At 40.0% G+C, this 19,017-nt stretch overlaps 1 protein-coding gene across 2 annotated transcripts in view; it reads left to right on the forward strand.

Annotated features, from left to right (window-relative positions):
• The window catches only part of NFKB1 (nuclear factor kappa B subunit 1), a 121,668-nt gene that overhangs the window by 35,289 nt on the left and 67,362 nt on the right, over positions 1 to 19,017 (forward strand). For both annotated transcript variants that reach the window (XM_082653173.1, XM_082653174.1), the window contains exon 5: positions 601 to 699. In XM_082653173.1, coding sequence (XP_082509299.1) covers positions 601 to 699 — 99 coding nt within the window. The remainder of the gene's footprint in view (positions 1 to 600; positions 700 to 19,017) is intronic.

Here is a 19,017-nt window from a genome sequence, read left to right on the forward strand (position 1 = left end):
TAGTTTTGGATTTATTCATGTCAGTTAACATGTCCAGCTGGAGCTGATAATAGCGATAATCTTAAAACTCTTCTCTTCTGAGCTGTTGAGAGTTGCTGACCAGATGTGAGGTCTAGCGTAGGGTGTGTTCTACAACGCTGATGCGATATATTTAACAAGACATTTCTGTATGCCCTCCTGGACCAGCTGTCATCGGAGTCGATAAAGGAATTCCTTCAAGAGTCAGAGAAGCTTAACTTTGAGTCATATGGCCCATTTCAGAGCTTGGCAGCAGCAATTCGAGATGAGGAAGCTGATGCAAACAAGCTGTAGCACGTCGAGTCTAAGGCTTAAACTCTGCAGCAGGTTACTGTCCACATAGCACAGCAGGAGAGGTTCCGCAGGGCCAGGGACCTGGCTTTTAAGCCACAGCTCAGTGCACAAGTATCAATTACCATCAATGTTTGTAATAAGGTTATGGGAAAAGTGGTTCTCATCTACATCTTTCACAGTTTATGTTTTTCCTTTAATAAACCAAGCATTTGAAATTTGTATAACTTTGTCCCTATAATTTTTCGTAAGTATTTCTCAAACTTGTTCACCTTGTGTTTACCTTTGCAGAGAGGATTTCGTTTCCGTTATGTGTGTGAAGGCCCCTCCCATGGCGGACTCCCTGGTGCATCTAGTGAAAAGAACAAGAAGTCGTATCCTCAGGTCAAAGTAAGTTCGTGGTATCTTTCCATGTGAATTCTGGAAGATTTGATGTCCTAGGAGCAAAAGAAAGGAACCATTTAAATATAACTACCATTTGCCTCTGTGCCTAAGCTGAAGTGTTCACGTGATTATTATAATATTTAAATAGAAATGTCTCTTAGCAATAGAGGTGACAGATTTTAAAACTGTTAATATTTCCATTTAGTCTCAACAAATTGTCTCAACATTAACTAACAGAACTTTTATTATTTCTTGATAATCTTAAAGGGTTTTTTAGTTGTATACTTCCTAAAACTGTAATAAGTCTTTGAGAGAGTGCTTGATTTCAGCTCTTTGGAGTTTTAGTGAAAAACAAACCTCAGTTGAAAAACAAAACTTCAGTGCCTGAATTCAGATCCAGACTCTGTGCCTTTGCCTGGGTTATCCAACACTACTAAACCTCAGTACCTGAATGTGCAAAATGCAGACATGTTAATGGTCTCTACTTCATAAAGTCTCTAGAGATTGAACGAGAAAATGTATCTAAGTGGTCCACAGAGAGCCTGGCAATACCATAGGGCCTCTGCTTGAGCAACTGTGTGTCCACATGTGGTGGTGCTTGGAATGTAGTACTTCATGACATGCTGTGGTGGGCTTGGCCGAGCCTTTTCTATACCTTCAGGTTCTTTTTCTCTCTTTTTATTTAATTGGGAATATCTTCCGCTGAGGTAATTTGAGTTTTTTATTTTCATAATGTGATGTCTTGTTTCATAGACTGATTGCTATCAGTTTTGCACATAAACCAGTCCATAATTGCAATTTCATAATTTATAAACATTTTCATTTGTTCAGTGATTCAAGGCTTTGGCAAAGGTTATCAACTCAGTTTCCACTAAGGTGTGAGTGCCTCTTAGGATATAACATTCTTTTGGCCTCAGTCTTCTTATTGGTTTGGTGTTGTGAGTAGGTGAAGGGCAGCAAGACAGACCTCCAGTAAAATCGTGATGTCAAGGAAATTTGTCTTTGGTTTTCAGCCTTGCATTTTATACCCTCCCTCTCCTCATATCCCACTTCTAGGTCCAGCCCTTTCTATTTTCTTATCCCGGATCTAAAACAAAATCCTGTGATTCTTTACCTCTTGAGAATATTATGTAGTATTGGTCCTACCAATTGTATTAGCATTTTAAGTCTCCTGTCCGAGCTCTCCTGTGGAATGAAAGATGTTTTTCCTGTTAAGGGTCATTAGGCAGGGTAAATATGATGTGTTTAGCCACAGTCTTATGGTCTCAAGTCCTTTAGAATCTGAATGAGGAAAGAGGCTCAGCAGTAAAACAAGAGAATTAGTATTTATTAAGCACCAAAGATTTGCGAAGTGCTTTACGTACATTATGTCCTCTATCCTCAAACAACCCTGTTAGGTAGAAAGTGTAAAGCCTGTGAGGAAACTGAGGTTCTTAGAGAGGAGCCTTGCTGTCCTCAAAGGACCCATGGCTCATCATCCTACAGCAGGCTCTTGCTTATTGAACTCTTATATGGAACGTGTGCATTTGGGGTGCTGGGGGCCGGGACCCAGGGGACAGGACACAGGAGGACAATGGTGAGATAAGGCGCAGAGAATTACAACTCTGGACAACATGGGAGAGGAGCTCAGGGGTAAAGGGTACTCAGATACTAGGGAGTCAGATCCAGCACTTATCTTTTTAACACCTGTGTCTGTGTGTCCTGTATATAAATATTGTATGTGTCTATACATGTGTACTTGTAATAAGGATAGTTGAAAGATACATGTTATCTGCATTGACACTGATTATAATTACTGAAGAATTAGCATTAAGAGAAAAACTGGGAGTTTTTTTCTAGACTGTCTCTGTACAAAAAAATATAAATTACAGTATTTTCAAGAACTGCTTACTCCTATTGCTCCAGTCTTCTGTGGCTAAGTGACAGTTCTTGATACTAAAAACTACATGACATTAGCTTTGTTATAAACTTGTTACCGAATAAAAAAACTATATATCCATTTATGCTCAGTCTTCATACATCCTTCTCATGTAGTGGTTGTTGCCTCACATTTACAAAATAGAAATAAAACAACCTAATGGACATTAGATGTTCTTCTCAACTCATAGTTTCTGTATCAAGGCGTTTAATACTTAGTGGGAAATCTAGATACATAAACAACTAATAATAAAGGAAGTCAAAATGTAAATGTGTAAGATTAGTTGTTATTGAACTTCAGCTACAGCTTCACTGTTTCACCGAATTATATTTTTATTCACTAATTCAACATATATTTATTAAGCATTTAATCCAGTTGTAAGAAAATGAAGAATAGTTTAGAGAGTCTATTACAAACTGTCATTGTTCTCTTAGCCTGTCATCATTCACTCAGAGTTTAAATGACTCTGCTCTTTGTAATGGTTAAAGGAAGTAATTTTATTTATCTTTGAAGCTCTTAATCAGAAGGATGGGGAGGAGGGAAAGAGTCAATCATGAGGCAATTTTCCCAGAGCTCTTCCAATATCACTTTTTTTTTTTTTTTTTTTTTTTGCGGTACGTGGGCCTCTCACTGTTGTGGCCTCTCCCGTTGTGGAGCACAGGCACCGGACGCGCAGGCTCAGCGGCCATGGCCCATGGGCCCAGCCGCTCCACGGCATGTGGGATCTTCCCGGACCAGGGCACGAACCCGTGTCCCCTGCATCGGCAGGCGGACTCTCAACCACTGCGCCACCAGGGAAGCCCCCAATATCACTTTTAATATATAGTGTTTTTCACAGAGGATAGTTGAGGGTGACCTTTTGGTTTACAAATGGATTTTTAAATCTCTCTTGCCTGTAAAATTTAGGCAGAGGAAGGAATTGCTCTCAGTGTGTATCTTTACCAGGAGGATCTTCACAACTGTACATGTATCTGGCAGTAGTTCAGTAAGCACGCACTACTTGTGAGGCTGCAAGACAAGCGGTGGGATAGATACAACTAGCCAGGGATTTGGGTGAGAAAACTTTATACTTCGGAGGGTTTTCCTGTTCATTGTAGGATACTTAGCAGCATCCCTAACTTATACCCACTAGATGCAGTAGCATCCTTACAGTTGTGACAACCAAAATGTGTCTCCAGACATTCCCATGTGTCCTGGCGGGGCAAAAGTGCCTGCTCGAGAACCACTGCTCTAGGTGCAGTGTCTAATCAACCTTAACCTTTCTCCTTTGCATACTTTTCTGCTATATAAAGCTATAGTGCATAGGTTATATAGAATTGCCTGAGTATATTATTTTGCAAACGTGTGTACTTTTCCTGATTATTAGATACTTATTTTCGAGTTGATGATCATGGCGACTCTATAATTTCTTATAGAATCTCTGAGTTAGTGTGCCTGGATATTAAGGAGAAAGATAGAAAAGAGAAGAAAAAACATATCCTAAACGTTCCATATTCTATGATAACTGCATACCTAAAAGTTAACATAGGAGTTCTGTTGGTTCTCCGTTATAAACTGTTACAGAAGAGAAAGTGAAAGTGGAGATGGATTCAGTCAAGGCTGTAAACCTGCATAGCCACTGGGTATGAGCAACAGAGGCATCTATGGAGTGGTCCTCGTTCCCCCTTACAGTAGAGGGAGGTGTAATAGCCAGTGCCCCACGCTCTCACCGAATTCCATTTCCACAGGAACTTCAGAGGGAGAGCATTTACATTTACTGGAAGGAAATGATATTTCTGAAATTTACGTATGCTCCATATTTATTAAAGGACATTTGTTCAGACTTAAGAGTAAAATGTTCCAGGCTCTGTCTTTTCCTCACCTACAGCCTCTTACCCTCCTCTCCCTCCTCTGGCCTCACTCATTCTCTTCTCATCCTGCCTCTGGGAGAGCGCACCATGCGCCCCGGAGCGGCCCCTGGAAGGCTAGTGGTTCAGCATGCGCTTGGTCACACACAGGCAGCAGCAAAGTGTTGAGAGCCAGCCCCAAAGCTGTAGGGGCTGGCTGTGGTTTGGGGGCTGCAGACCTCTAGCTGGGCTTTATAGAGCTTGTAAACATATAACCCTGCTTGGGTTTCTCTCGTGCTGATTGTCCAAATGTGATACCTCAAGTTTAAATCATTTTAAAACCAACTCTAAGAGCCTACCCCAGTTCTCCTTTTGCTACTGGAGTTTTGTCCTATGCTTAATACCCTATGCTTAATACCCTATTTCTGATAAGCTGGATGTATGCTAGGTTTAGACACACTCTTACAATATTGAGATTATTTCTAGAATTAGGACTGTTGAACCATCTGGTGTTCTGCATGTTTCTTTCATGTCAAAGAATCCATTAGCTTTCACGGGTCTTGCCGTGGAAGTCTTCACATTCTTTTTAAAAAATTGTTTTAATTATAAAATATTTCATGTGTACGGGACATTTAAAAATTGATGTAAAGAACACCATATACCACCACCTGATTTAACAGGTACAGTCATCCCTCAGTATCCTGGGGGATTGTTTCTGAGATCCCCGCAGATACCAGAATTCATGGATGCTCAAGTCCCTTGTATAAAATGGGGCAGTCTTTGCATATAACCTTTGCACAACCCTTCTGTATACTTTAACTCATCTCCAGATTACTTTTAACACCTAGTACAATGTAAGTGCCATATAAATAGTTGCCGGTGCGCAGCAAATTTAAGTTTTACTTTTTGGAACTTTCTGGAATTGAAAAAATATATTTTCCATCTGTGGCTGGTTGAATCACTGATGTGGAACCTGAGGATACAGAGGGCCAACTGTATCAGCATTTTACCATATTTGCTTCTGATCTCTTTCTAAAATAAAAGATACAACTAAAGCCCCACCCATTGTTCACTTTTTTCTTCTTCTTCATAGGTAAACCACTGCTCTGAATTTTCAATCTGTGATATATTTAATATTTTTACTATACAAGTATGATTCCATGAATACCGGCATTTTCAAGAACATTAATTTTTACTGGTTTCAACTCAAATTTTCTATTATACATGATGGCTTTTTTTCAGGGCAAATAAGAGTTAAAATTGGGCTAAAACACTTGAAGATTAGTGTTCACTTTGATTCTATTGATTCCTTTTTATCATCTAGATAAAATTTCTTCATTCCTAATGTAGAGTTTATTCTGACTCCTACAGGAAAAAGTAATAATATTCAAAAATCTAGGGAAGGTAAATATGCAGCCTAATTCTTACATCTTGCCCTTTTAAAAGAAAAGCTTTCCTGTTGTCCAGCATTTAATAATCTATTATACTGTCCTACAAAGTTTCCCTTTAAAGTTTCCTCAGTTCTAATTTCATCGTGGATCTCCTAATGGGAGAGGCTGGCAGAAAAGCACAAGTACCTTCCTCGAGGCGAAGCTTGTCCCTGCCTGTTTTTGACTCAGTAAGGAGTGCCAGGGAAGGCTCATTTCCCTCTTTCCCGAAAGTTAATCATGAGATTTTTGTATTAGTCAAACTACCTTCCTCTTCACAGAGGTGGAAGGGTGCCCAAGAGGAACAGCCCCATGCGGCTTCAGAAACCCTCACCGATTCTCTTCCAGAGTGGCCAGAAAGCACGCATCCTCAGCTGCTGTGACATCCTCCCGCGTGGCCCACTCCGTGCCAACCAGAAAGCTGTCAGTGACCTTGACTCTAAAATACAAATAGCTGACCAGTTGGTATTCTTATTTTCTCTTTAGTTATAAATACCAAATGCAATGGACTACAACTTGAAACACAGCTGATGTAGTGTAACTATTTTTAATTAGATGTTTTCTGAAAGCTGATTCTCACATATGTTTTCTTTCCTTAGTGTTTTATATTGAACAGAAGGTGTGTGTTGAAACGTTTGGGTCAACAACAGCTTTTTTATTGTCCCCACCCCCCACAATTGGGTTGCTTTTTTCCTTTCTTAAGTCTCCACTCTTGGTGCCTTCTCACTTAAAAATCCTAAATGTTAAGTTTCTGTCAAGGTCAAATAAAGACTGGCTGATCTGCTGTGGCATTTAGGGATATCACATATCCTTGTGTAATCTCCCTTTCCTTTGTATGGACTTGTCTGGTTTGGGAGGTTTGCCATTTTAAGGATCTAGTTATAATACTAGTTTTGGGTAATTTAATCTGATTCAGTTAACTAAAAGCAGGGAAGAAGATCACCAATAATCAATCAGGCGTGCACATGAAACCTACTTCATAGCATTTTAAAAATTTTTTATCAATACCCCTAAGCTGTTCACAATTTGCATATGTTAAAAAGGGAAAATAACCACATCCCCTAAATCCAGAGCTCTGCGCTATGTTGAAGAGAAGGGCTTTGTAACCTGGATCCCTTTTACCAGTTTCAGAGGGATTTTGGACTTCTAAATCTATATGCAGAATTTTATGTGTATACATATTTCTGGGGGGATAAGTATAACTTTTTATCGGATTTTCAAAGGGAAGGACTCAAACATGGTTAAGAACCAGTGCTGCAGGGTACCTGTCACTTCAGCTTTCTAACAGCAGCTGATTTTAAAAACTGCTAATAAAAAGCAGCTAATAAAAAAAGATATAAAAAGCAGCTAATAAAAAAGATATATAAAATGCCTTAAAAATTTTTGTAATTTTTGTAATTTTTAATTTTATATTTCCATTTTTTTAAAATCCATTTTCAGTGAGTTGAAATAATTAAGGTTGCTCAACACAAGGCCCAGGAAAACCTCCCTTCACTTTGGGTTTAGGGTGGAAAGGTGGGGAGACTTAGTATCAAAAAGGCAAGTAGGCTTCACTGCATTTTCTTCCTTGCTCTTCCATAGGCATGCTGATTAAGTATGAAGTTAACCATTAGTAGTTGAAGCCAAAAGAGAGAAAATTTATTTAACATATATTCATTGGGTACTATGTGTCAGGTCCTGCTCTTGGCAAGCAGACAAAACTCCTTTCCTTGTGTAACTGCAATCTAGACTTCTAGATATTTTTCTTTCACGTAGTTCAGAAGTTTTTCATTTGGCCCCTAGAACCAAATATTACCTTACAGAATGTTTTTAAAAACAGCCCTCTAAATTTACTGTATGTATTCATAGTCTGCATTATGAACTAGAGAAAGCTACTCATGAGAGGAGACTTCTAGCATGGATCATAGCTGTGAAATGTAACCCTTAGAAATTATTAGGAGAACCATAGGCTTCTTGAATTTACAGATTGTCTGAATTTTAAGCTTCATTTTTGTCCATCCTGGCTTGGCGACCTTCCTCTCTTGGCTATTCCCATTTTTCTTCCATCTGTTTTTCCTTAAATACATGATTGTTCCTGGGACTATTATTTAATCAGAAGCAAATCTCTGATGGCTTCTTCTAACCCCAGTAGTCTCAGTTTGAAGATGATATAGCCTTTCCTCATTCCATTCAGGAATTCGGGTCTCATAAAGTCACATACTGGTTATTCTTCTTGATAAGGTAATAATATACAGGAGAACTGATTTCAGATGCATGCAGCAGCGAGCGGTAGCTGGAAGCAAGATCTTAGTTCCCGGACCAGAAGTCCTAACCACTAGACCACAGGGGTCAGTGGCTAGGGCCTGGATCCCTACTTCTTGCCTGCCTTGTCAGGAAGGAATTCAGGCGAGGAGGCAGAAGGTAAAGAGAAAAGTAAAAAGTTTGTTGGGAGAACAAAGTACGTGCAGAAAGACGCACGGGCGAACTCAGAGAGAGAGTCACGCCTTTGGGAAGTTTAAATTCTTTATAAAGGGGCAGTTTTCTGGGTCTTTGTCTTCCTTCTGGCCAATCATCTTGTTTTGTCCCCCCCTGGCTAATTTGTCTCAGGACCCTCCCCTTAGGGGTGCAGGCACCTCTAAGCCAAGATGGATCCCGACATGAAGGTATCTGGGAGAAGCAAGAGTCACCGTGGCCTGGAGTTGTCCCCTGACTTTTGACCCCCAAGGAGCCTTTCTGCACATGTGTAGTGTCTCCCTTGCCCCAGGGAGGGGGGAAGCAGAGATCCCCTGATCCTTTACTCAAACAAGGTTTTGCCCCTCTCTGTTCCTGCCATGACTGTTATCTTAAGGTGTCCACAGAAGACAAAGCCTGGCTATTTACCCTGTCTCTGTCATTGCTTCCATTTCGGAGAGCAAACCAGGAGGCTGACTGTAAATGCCTAACCTGGAGCCCACCTACCTCTTGTCTCAGGAAATGCAAACAGGAGGCTAGATTTAAGTGTCTGGCTTGAAGCCCACTTTTTTCCTGCCTCAGTAGTACGGCCTCCAAAGGTGCAACACCTCCTCCACAGGCAAGCTGTTTTTCCACTTGTCAGCAGATCTAGAGCTGAGGCTGTAAACTACTCTGCGGTCTCAGTCTCCTCTCCCCACCCTCCAGGTAGATTCCAGACCAGAATCCTCTAGTCTCCATTCACCTCTCTGAACTCTCATGAAGGTGGACTGGAAGGTACAAGCAGACTTTCCCACACAATGCCTCTCACCTTTAGGTCCCCATCCACCCAACAGAACAGTTACAAGGATGGCTTGCTGTGCTTATTTATATCATCTCATTTAGCCATCGCAGCCCACTGAAATAGGTTCTATGATCCTGATTTGATAAATGAGGAAACCGAAGTCCAGAGAAGTTAAGAAGCTTACCCTGGGTCTCCCAGTCTTTCAGGGATGGAGCCCAAGATTTCAGTTCAGGCAGTGTCATTTAAGAGTGCACACTCTTAACCACCATGGGATACTGTTAAATTATTGTAACATAAAGGGTCTGTCTCTACTTTGGGGGTTCTTTAAATCGATGGTTCTCAACCACGGATGTGCATCAGAATCACCCAAGAATATTTTAACTGCAGAGGTGCCAGGGGCCCACTCCACACATGCTAAGTCACAGTGGGTCTTTCAGTGTGATAATTCTTTGATAATTTCTAAGGACTCATGTCATACAATGGCAAGATATAACAGGAGAATGAATAGGTAAATCATGGTGTAACCATGGAATAGAATATTATGCTACTGTTTAATTCTGAAGACTGTACAGCATGGAAAATGCTTATGACCTAATGTTAAGAAAAAAAGCAGGATTTCAAATTTAAAATATAATCACTGAAGTGATTTAACTCAGTGAATGAGTTAAAATCAAGATTAGAGATGGAAGAATTACCAAATTTAAAAATAGATCTGAAGTAATTTCCTGGAATGTAGCACAGAGAGAAGGAAAACTTGAAAGAAAGGGTGAGATACAGGTTACAAGAGAAAGAGTAACAGGGGTCTATGTTGAAGTCCTGGAAGGAGATAATAAAGCTACAGATTTCTGGTTCTGCGCTTAGAGGTTCTAGTCTAGGGTGAGGTCCAGGTGGCTTGTGGACCACACTTTTAGATTTTAAAACATTGGCTCTGAAGGCAGTTAGTTCATGGCTGAAATGATGTTGATTCCTAGCTTTGCCACTTACTGGCAGTGTTACTTAACTTGGCCAAGGCTCAGTTTCTTCATTTGTAAAGTTAAGATAGATAATACCTGCTTCATAGGATATAAGTTGAGTTGTTCGGTGCATGGCACACAGTAAGCACTTAAAAATGGTAGTTGCTTCTATTTTTGTATTCCAAAATACACTAATTTGAGTATTGAATGGCAGTTTTATTGATTGGTTTATGGAATCATGGAGCTACACAAAAGCGTCACCAGTCTACTAATTTATTTTCGGCACAACTTCGCTAATTAGTACTGCTTCCACTCTATTTACACCATGTCCTTCCTTCTATCTGGGGTTATTAAGGTAGGAGATGGAAAACATGCCATGTCAAAAGCTTACTGTTAGGGCTTCCCTGGTGGCTCAGTGGTTGAGGGTCCGCCTGCCGATGCAGGGGACACGGGTTCGTGCCCCGGTCCGGGAGGATCCCGCATGCCGCAGAGTGGCTGGGCCGTGAGCCATGGCCGCTGAGCCTGCGCGTCCAGAGCCTGTGCTCCGCAAAAGCACAGGGAGAGGCTGCAACAGTGAGAGGCCCGCGTACCGCCAAAAAAAAAAAAAAAAAAAAAAGCTTACTGTTAGATGTAACACATGATTTCTTATAAAATCTTATAGGTAGCAAGAGGCCAGAAAGGAATCTATTAAATTCTTTTTAAACTCCTTAACTGTGTTCCCTTAGGCATTATGCATATGATAATTTGCACAAGTATTGTATTACTTTCCTAGGGCTGCCATAACAAATTACCATGAATTAGGTTGTTTAAAGCAACAGAAATTTATTCTCTCACAGTCCTGGAAGCAGAAGTCCAAAATCAAGTTGTCGGCAGGGCCATGCTCCCTCTGAAGGCTCTAGGGAAGAATCCTTCCTTGCCTCTTTCTAGCTTCTGGTGGTTGCTGGCAGTCCTTGACATTCTTTGGCTTGTAGCTGTGCCACTCCAATTTCTGCCTCTGTCTCCAAAGACTGTCTTCCCTCTGCCTTTCTGTGTCTAAATCTCCCTTTCTCTTATAAAGACACCAGTCATTGGGTTTAGGGCCCACCATAATCCAGTCTGACTTCATCTTAATTAATTACATCTGCAAAGACCCCATTTCCAAGTAAGACCACATTCTGAGGTTCTGGGTAGACATGAATTTTGGGGGGGACAATATTCAACCCATTATAATTGTATTATGGTATTAAGCTTATAAACCAGTGGTTCTGAAAGTCTGTGACAATGACCATTTTAGCCCCATTACACACTGGGAAAGATATTGACACGTATCCATGGCATCTCTTATATATCATTATTATATACTTAGGGAATAGTAGAAAATCTTTCAGGTTGGAAAGTTTGCCAGTATTTTGAATAATTTATTTCATAAAGTAATTCCTGTGACATTTCTCCATTGAGTAGATGGTGGGCCTTAAATACAGTGGTGTGCCACTGTAAATTGCACAATCTCGAGTAAAATCCAGCTTTTACTTTCAAGTATGGTATTTTGCTCACTAAACCACAGCCCTATTTAACTTCTATAGGACAGATGTCTCCACTTTAGCAACTTAGTGGGTTTACTCAGATCCCGCTAAGTTCCTTACATGAAGCAATTTATTGGTATTAGATGTTCAGCACCTGGAATAATATGTAGTATTGGGTTGGCCAGAAAGTTCATGGTATAGTAGGTAACCAGTAATTATTTGTACAGTGGTCAACGTGCAGGAGATGCTAGAATTATCTTCCCCAAATGAGCACTAGTACTATCATGATGTAGCTAAAGAAGAGACAGATAACATGACATAATAGTAATAGGTTTTTATGGGAAACAGAGAGTCTCTAGCACGCCGTCACAGCTCTCCTCCCCCTGCTGCTCCGTCTTGTTCCTCGCGTCTCAGCAGCCTTCTTTTCCTTTTCCTCCCCTGCTCACCTGACTACGAATCAGGTGACCCAAGTCCTAGTCAATGAGTTGGGACACTATTACTTAGACCCTAGGTATGTCACCAAACTTTTCCAGGTTGAAATAGGCTTTTTCTGCCTCAGTTTCTTCTATCTGTTGGAATCTTTCCACGTCAAGTGAGAGAAAAACCGACTAAAACTAAGCAAAAAATGGGAACTTATTTGATTAGAAAGCTGAAAAGTCCAAAGGAAAAGCTAGCTAGCTTCAAACTCCACTGCATTCGGAGCTGACACTATCATTTGGCTTCTCTCTGCCTCTCAGCTCTGACTTCTCTTATGTAGGCTCCCGTCTTCAGCTCCGGAAGGTGGCCCCTGCAGCAGCCTCAGGCTCATCTGTTAGGGCACCAAGTCCTGTAGCAACAAGTCTGCTTTCCTGGAAGCTGAAATCGGTTAAAGGGGTCGCAGATTGAGGGTTCTGGGCCCTCAGTGGTCTGCGTTGTTTCACAGCCCATTCCTGGAGGTGTAACACTGGGGACAGGGAGTGGAAGACAAAATGATTACGTTAACAGCCATTCCCAGGCTCCACTCCTGGAGCTGGAAGTGGGGTTAGCTGCACCTCAAACATGCAGACCGAATGGGGGAGGTGGATCTCCAAGAGAAAAATATGAGTACTGGTAAAATTCAAAGAGGGAGCAGAAATAACAAATATCCATTAATTTCTCCACCCATGAGCAAATTAAGACTTCTCAACCCCCTTCATTACTGAAATTGTGTGATCTTGTGTACTCCCTCGTTAATTAGCCTGTGTGCCATTCCCATTGTTTTATTTTTTAAGTAAGAACTAGTTTTTTATTTATTTAAAAGTGTGACAAAGAAATTCATAGAAATGCAAATAATACAAAGACATATATAGTGAAAAGTAAATTTCCCTTCTATCTAAGATCCCGCTCCTCCCCAGAGAGAAGCACTGTTATGAATGTGTATAAGCACATGTGTATCCAGATACATATAAACTGTAGAGCATATTCATTTATACACACACACATATTCTGTTAATCTATAAAACACTCTGCCCCTTGCCTTTTTCACTTAATGAACTTAATGAACATTCCTCAGCAGCTTATAGACCTCTAGGGAAGTGATATAGCAAAATAATTAGTAGCAGACTCTAGAGCACATTACCCTGGGTTCAAATCCATCTCTGCTCCTTATTAGTTGTTTAACCTTGAAGCAGTTGGTTCACCTCTCTGCGTCTGTAAAAGGGGAAGGAAAACAGTCCCTACCTCCCAGAGTTGTTGGGAAGATTCAAATGAGTTAGTATATGTCAAGAGCAGTGCCCAGCACATGGTAAGTGCTCTGAGAAAGCCAGCTTTGGGTGTCTACCGTATTCTTTGTAAGGCATTTCATTGATCATATGTAGCTTCTCACTGCCGCTTTTGTACACATACCATCTTTCATAGCATCTGAATCCAGCTACTTTGTTTTGTCAAAGACAAGCTCAAAAAGCCCACCCTGATAATCCTACTTGATCCTTAATGACAAAATGTATTTTGTCATTAAGTTGCCTTTTAATAGCCATGAAGGTTTTTTCTATAAATGTTCTTTATGAATTGTGGGGATGTTTTATCCTGAATTTATTTTTAGCTCTTTGGAATGTCATTTCAGCTCCTTGTCACAGAATTTATTTCCTATGTAGTTTTCTGACATATTTATCAGTGTAATAACTCCTTCAGAAAGTCTGCTCTGAATTGCCCTCATTTCCCCAACCGAGTAAGTTGACCTCTGAGTGTCCCTCCTTAATAGGCCCATGCTATCTTTGCCTGCGCTTATCACTGTTCCTCATGTTATTTCAGTTACCCACTTACGTGCCTGTCTCCCCGTCTCTAGACTTTGTTTCTTGAGGACAGGCACCATGTCTTACTCTTCATGATATTCTTCTGCTGGGAGATGTCCAAAAAATATCTGCTGAATTAAACTGAATTCTTTTTCATTCTTTGGGCACTCGATTGTTGCTCACCAATTAGAAGCTTAACTAGAAATGGAAACTTAAATAGAAAGTTAGCTTGTTTAGTCAATAAGGGTTTAGTTAAAACTTGACCCAGAAGAGTTTCTCTTTCTCCATTGCCTCCCTCTTAGAGCTTTATGTAACATAGATATCCTGATGGCTCCAAATTCTTTTCTGTAGCCTAGACTTCTACTCTGAAATCTAGGCTCCAGGCTTAGCCACTTGATTGACATCATTTGGTTGTCTGGTAGACTTAACAAACTGAATTCCGAACCTTCCCTACCAATCTGCTCCTCCTAATATCTTCCCTTTCTCAGGAAATGGCAGCTTCATCCTTCCAGCTCAGGCCAGAAACCTTGGAGTTATCCTGAACTCCTCTCTTTCTCTCATACCCCACATCTAAACCATTGGGTCATCCTGTTGGCTGTGCCTTCAAAACTTATCCAGAATCTAGTCACTTGTCACCACTGCTGCCACCCTGGTACATGCCACCATCCTTAACATCTTTTTCCAATGGGTTTAGCTTCCATGGATGATTCTGTCCTGAATCAATTATGATCAGTAGTTGATGATTATAAATTTGTGATTTTCTGTTTCTGTTACTCCTTTTATTTTTGTTAGTTGATATTCTCTGTTTAAAAAAAAACTCTCTCGGGCTTCCCTGGTGGCGCAGTGGTTGAGAGTCCTCCTGCCAATGCAGGGGACATGGGTTCGTGCCCCGGTCCAGGAAGACCCCACGTGCCGTGGAGCGGCTGGACCCGTGAGCCATGGCCGCTGAGCCTGTGTGTCCGGAGCCTGTGCTCCGCAACGGGAGAGGCCACAGCAGTGAGAGGCCCGCAAAAAAAAAAAAAAAATATATATATATATATATATATATATTTTAATCAGTGTCTTCAATGGAGGCTGTATCACATTTGCAATGACATAAAGTGATAGATAATAAATAATTTAAGTTCAAGTTAATTTTGAAAAGCTGGGGCAAAGGGCTAAATTCTTTTTTTAATGTAAAATTTGTGTATTACTTTTGGGTTTTAAAATTCAGAAATATACTTCAACATCCATATCTTCATCAGAACCAAGGGCTAAATTCTTAAGCGATGATATTTAAAAGAGTTGAATGCATCCAGAAAACAAAATACTACAAGTACAGGGTAGGAGGGATATGCATGCAAAGAGTTCTAGAAGTTTTAGTTAATAATGGACTTAACATGAGCTAACAGTGTGATGTGACAACCAAACAGGTAATTCCACATTGGGCTCCCTTAATAGAAGTAGTATATAAGAGCAGACGGTGGTCTCACTCTCACACCAGGAAAACTGTGTACAGTGCTGGGCACCCTGTTTGTAGAGAAATAGAAACTTGAGTGTGTGTTCAAACCAGAATAGTGACAGAACTCGAACCTTCCTCAAAGGGTCATTGAGCATGAGAATATTTATAGCCTGGAGAATTTGGTTGTCTTCAAATATTTGGATGGCTGTCATAGGAAAGAAGGGTGAGGTGTGTCCTGCCGTCAAAAGAAAATGAAATAAAAAGCACTGAGTGGAAGCCCCAGGAGGCAGAGGTTTCAGTTGTCACTGAGAGTCAGAGCTGCCTGAGGATGGAATGTATAGCCTCAGGATGAAGTTCATCGTCACTGGACTGGTTCAAAAAATAAACTGGAAGACTGCAGGGCAGGGAAGGTAACTTGTGTTAAGATCCTTTGCGATAAGTAAATTCTTTTTTTTTTTATGCCTTTAAAAAGATTTTTTACTTAGTAAGTTGTACCTTCGTAATAAGGGAAAATCAAGATTTGGTTATAGGGCAGTTATAATTTTTCTGGCGAATTCCTAAAACTAATAGAAATTAATAGCTTGCAGAACATTTTATCCAAGCATCAAAGTGTATGATTTATTTCTAATACTTTGTTTTAGTCTGTATAGGCTGAACAGTATAAAGTTATCACATTGTAGGGTTTTTTGCAGGTTTAAAGCACTACTGTTTTTCCAGATTACTGGCTGATGTTATCCTAGACCATGTTAGAAATTTTGGTGTTTCTCCCTTCCTCCTTTTGCTTACATAATAGTATGTAGATGGTACAATATGTTGGTTAACCTCAGTCTGACACTTAAATCATGTTTTCTCTTTTGCCCTATCAGTGTCTGGGATGTAAATTAACCAGTAAAGTGGCAACAAGAAATCAGACAAAGAAAATTTCCCATTTCTTTCTACTCACTTGTAATTCTCCTAATTTTGTAGGGGTTTTCCACAGGAAATCACAGAAGAATAGTTGAAATGCTTTATCTTATGTACTTTCCTTCTGAAGAAAGGAACAGTTAATTGTCTTCTTCCCAGAGTGGTCCAAATTCTTGTACAGGCAGCTGTGTTTACTATAGTACAAATTAAATTCTACGTTAAGTGATATCTGTAAGTACTTTCAGTCATTAAAAGCCAAAGTATTTAATTACTTCTCTAACCAGTGGATTTCAGTGAAGGTGATAGGATGGGTTTTCTAAGCCAGAAAAATATATCATGAGGATGATTGTATGCCTTTAAACAGAAAGAAATCAATGACATTTAATCCCAAGTAAATTTGAATATCACAGAGTCAGAAGATACTCTTAATTATATCAAATTAGGTTTTCATCAAACACAATGTGTTGAGAGACTTTAAAACTATTTTAAAAGGATGTTTAAAACTTATATTAATAATTTGTATTTTCAAAGAATAAATAAATCCAAAACCTAAAGTTTTTATTTTGCACATACTTCAGTCATACCTTACATGGGATCTAATCCTCCTAGTTACTTTTATGTAGTTTGTAAAGATTTAAAAAAAAAAGCTTCGTAGATTAAAAGTTTTCATTCTGTCTTTGGTTTGCTTGTATGTTTCTCTCCCACCCCCCTACTTGTATAATGGAAGCATTTTTGACATATCCCCAGAAAAGTTGGTTCTTTATTATCAGGATTTAACTTACCCAGGGCAGGACCCTTCTTGGATTTACTGAAAATAAACACTTTGGTTATTCAATTTCAGTTTTAATGAGAAAAGTTGAAATCTTTGCCTAACATAAAGGTTTTTCTTTGTCTCTAAATTTTGATTTTCCATGCTATCAGAAGCCCCATTACAACAGGTAATTTGAGTGTTGATTGTATGTTTTCTCAGTTTGTAATTGTGTTAAATGTATTTAAAATGTTCACAATTTTAAAAATAAGTTTACTGTTAGGATCCTTCCAACTCAGAAATTCTGTGATTTTAAACTGTTTTTTTTTTTAGTTTGAAAATGTGATCTTTGGGGTGTTGTCCTGTGTGTCATATATATATATATATATATATATATATATATATATATATATGACTAGGAATCATAGAATTTCAGAGCTGGAAGACATATAGTTGTTATCTAGTGATTCTACACATGAAGAATTCGGAAGCCCAAAGAGATTAGGGGCCTAACACAAGATCGTAGCGGTAACTGGCACCTGGAACTCTGGCCGCTTACTGGAGCACTGAAAATCTGCTCTAAAAATTAACCCACATTATCTGAAAATGTGCAGACTTCAGGAGAGTGTTCCTCTACAAATTTAAGAATGTTGAGGCATTTATATTAAGCACAATTTATTTAAATCCTATAAACTGTGCTCTCATCCCTGTTGTTTTCTCCAAACTTGGAATCACACTTGAAAATAAATTACAACTTGGGGTAGGTTAAAGTGTCTTGATTTCACACTCCTGGGGTATTTTTCAGTAATTTAGAAGTGTAAACTGACTCTGTGAAGTTAGGCCTGTTTTCAAGTGGGAGGGTGCCCGCGCATCTCTGGGGTGCTTGTGGGGAAAGCCCTCCTTGTGTAGCTGCCCTGGCAGAGTCTAGCTGGGATGATGAATGTGAGATCACCTCTCCAGATTACATGGGGCTTGGCGGCCAAGGCAGCGCTTCTAGTCCTCCCAGTCTCACTTCTATTTTATCTGGAACCAGCCCTTGATGACTGTCTTCCGCCCATCCGTCCACCTTGGCCAAACTCCAGCACCATGGGGAGATTGTATGTCAGGGTTAAGTTCTCCCTGAGAATTTGAATTTATAAAAATTAAAGATGTTTTAGCACCTCTACAGCCAGTCTGTCTGTAAGCGGAAGTTATTTTCTCAGCGGAAAAGCCTAAGGGAGTACAAGTGCTTCAAAAACTCCTCTTAGAAATAAAAATGGTGCCAGGGTTAGGTCTTCCTAAATGAGATTTCAAGCCAAGGAGTCAGTAGAATTTCACAAGTTAATTGGCTTCATGCACTCACCTTCTGCTAGGACTTTTCAGAAACTTCTCAGGGTAATCCCTCATAGTTATAGTAGAGAGAGAGAGAGAGAGAGAGATGAACCGCGTCACGTGACTGTAACCCTTCGACAGATCTTAAGGCAAGATGGCCTGATGGGCCCTGCTGTCAGCATTCTTTCCTAATAGTGCCTGGGAGCTGTTAACTACTTGGCTGCTCGCTCCTTCCTCAGCGTAGCCTGGAGCCAATGATTTATTCAGTCATTAGTTCTTTGAACAGCTCTTAATTAAATACTACTGGTTCCATCCTGAGGGTTGGGGAAATAGAAAGAATTAAATAATGCCTTGGTATCTGAAATATGATATTGTTTGTTTTATTCACCACTGTAGAACCAGCACCTATAGCTGCCAGGTAGGAATTGCAGAATAAAGTAGTACTTTTCAGATGAAAGAGTGAATGACCTAATGGCCCTAAGGTAAAAGATCCCGCTAGTTGGGGTGGGCAGAGAAGACTTTGAGGCAGAGAGCATTTGGGGCTGGATCTTGAGAGGTAGCAATTTGAAAGCATGGATCTAACTAGAGAAAATAGCACAAGCAGAAAAGTCAGCAGCAAAGGCTCAAAAATAGAAATCTCTGAGGTTGGATAGGAAAAGTGAATAATTCTGCTGGAATGAAGAGTACATGAAAGAGAAAGGTGGGAATGAGGCTAGAGAGGTATGATAGGGCCAAATCGTGCAAGCCTCAGGAATTTAGACCACATTTTGTAGAAAGTGGGTGGATTATATAAGTTTTAATATAGGAATGATACGCTATAATGAGCATTGTGCTT

Source organism: Grampus griseus, assembly GCF_964374135.1.
Source record: "Grampus griseus genome assembly, chromosome: 4".
Lineage (NCBI taxonomy): Eukaryota > Metazoa > Chordata > Mammalia > Artiodactyla > Delphinidae > Grampus > Grampus griseus.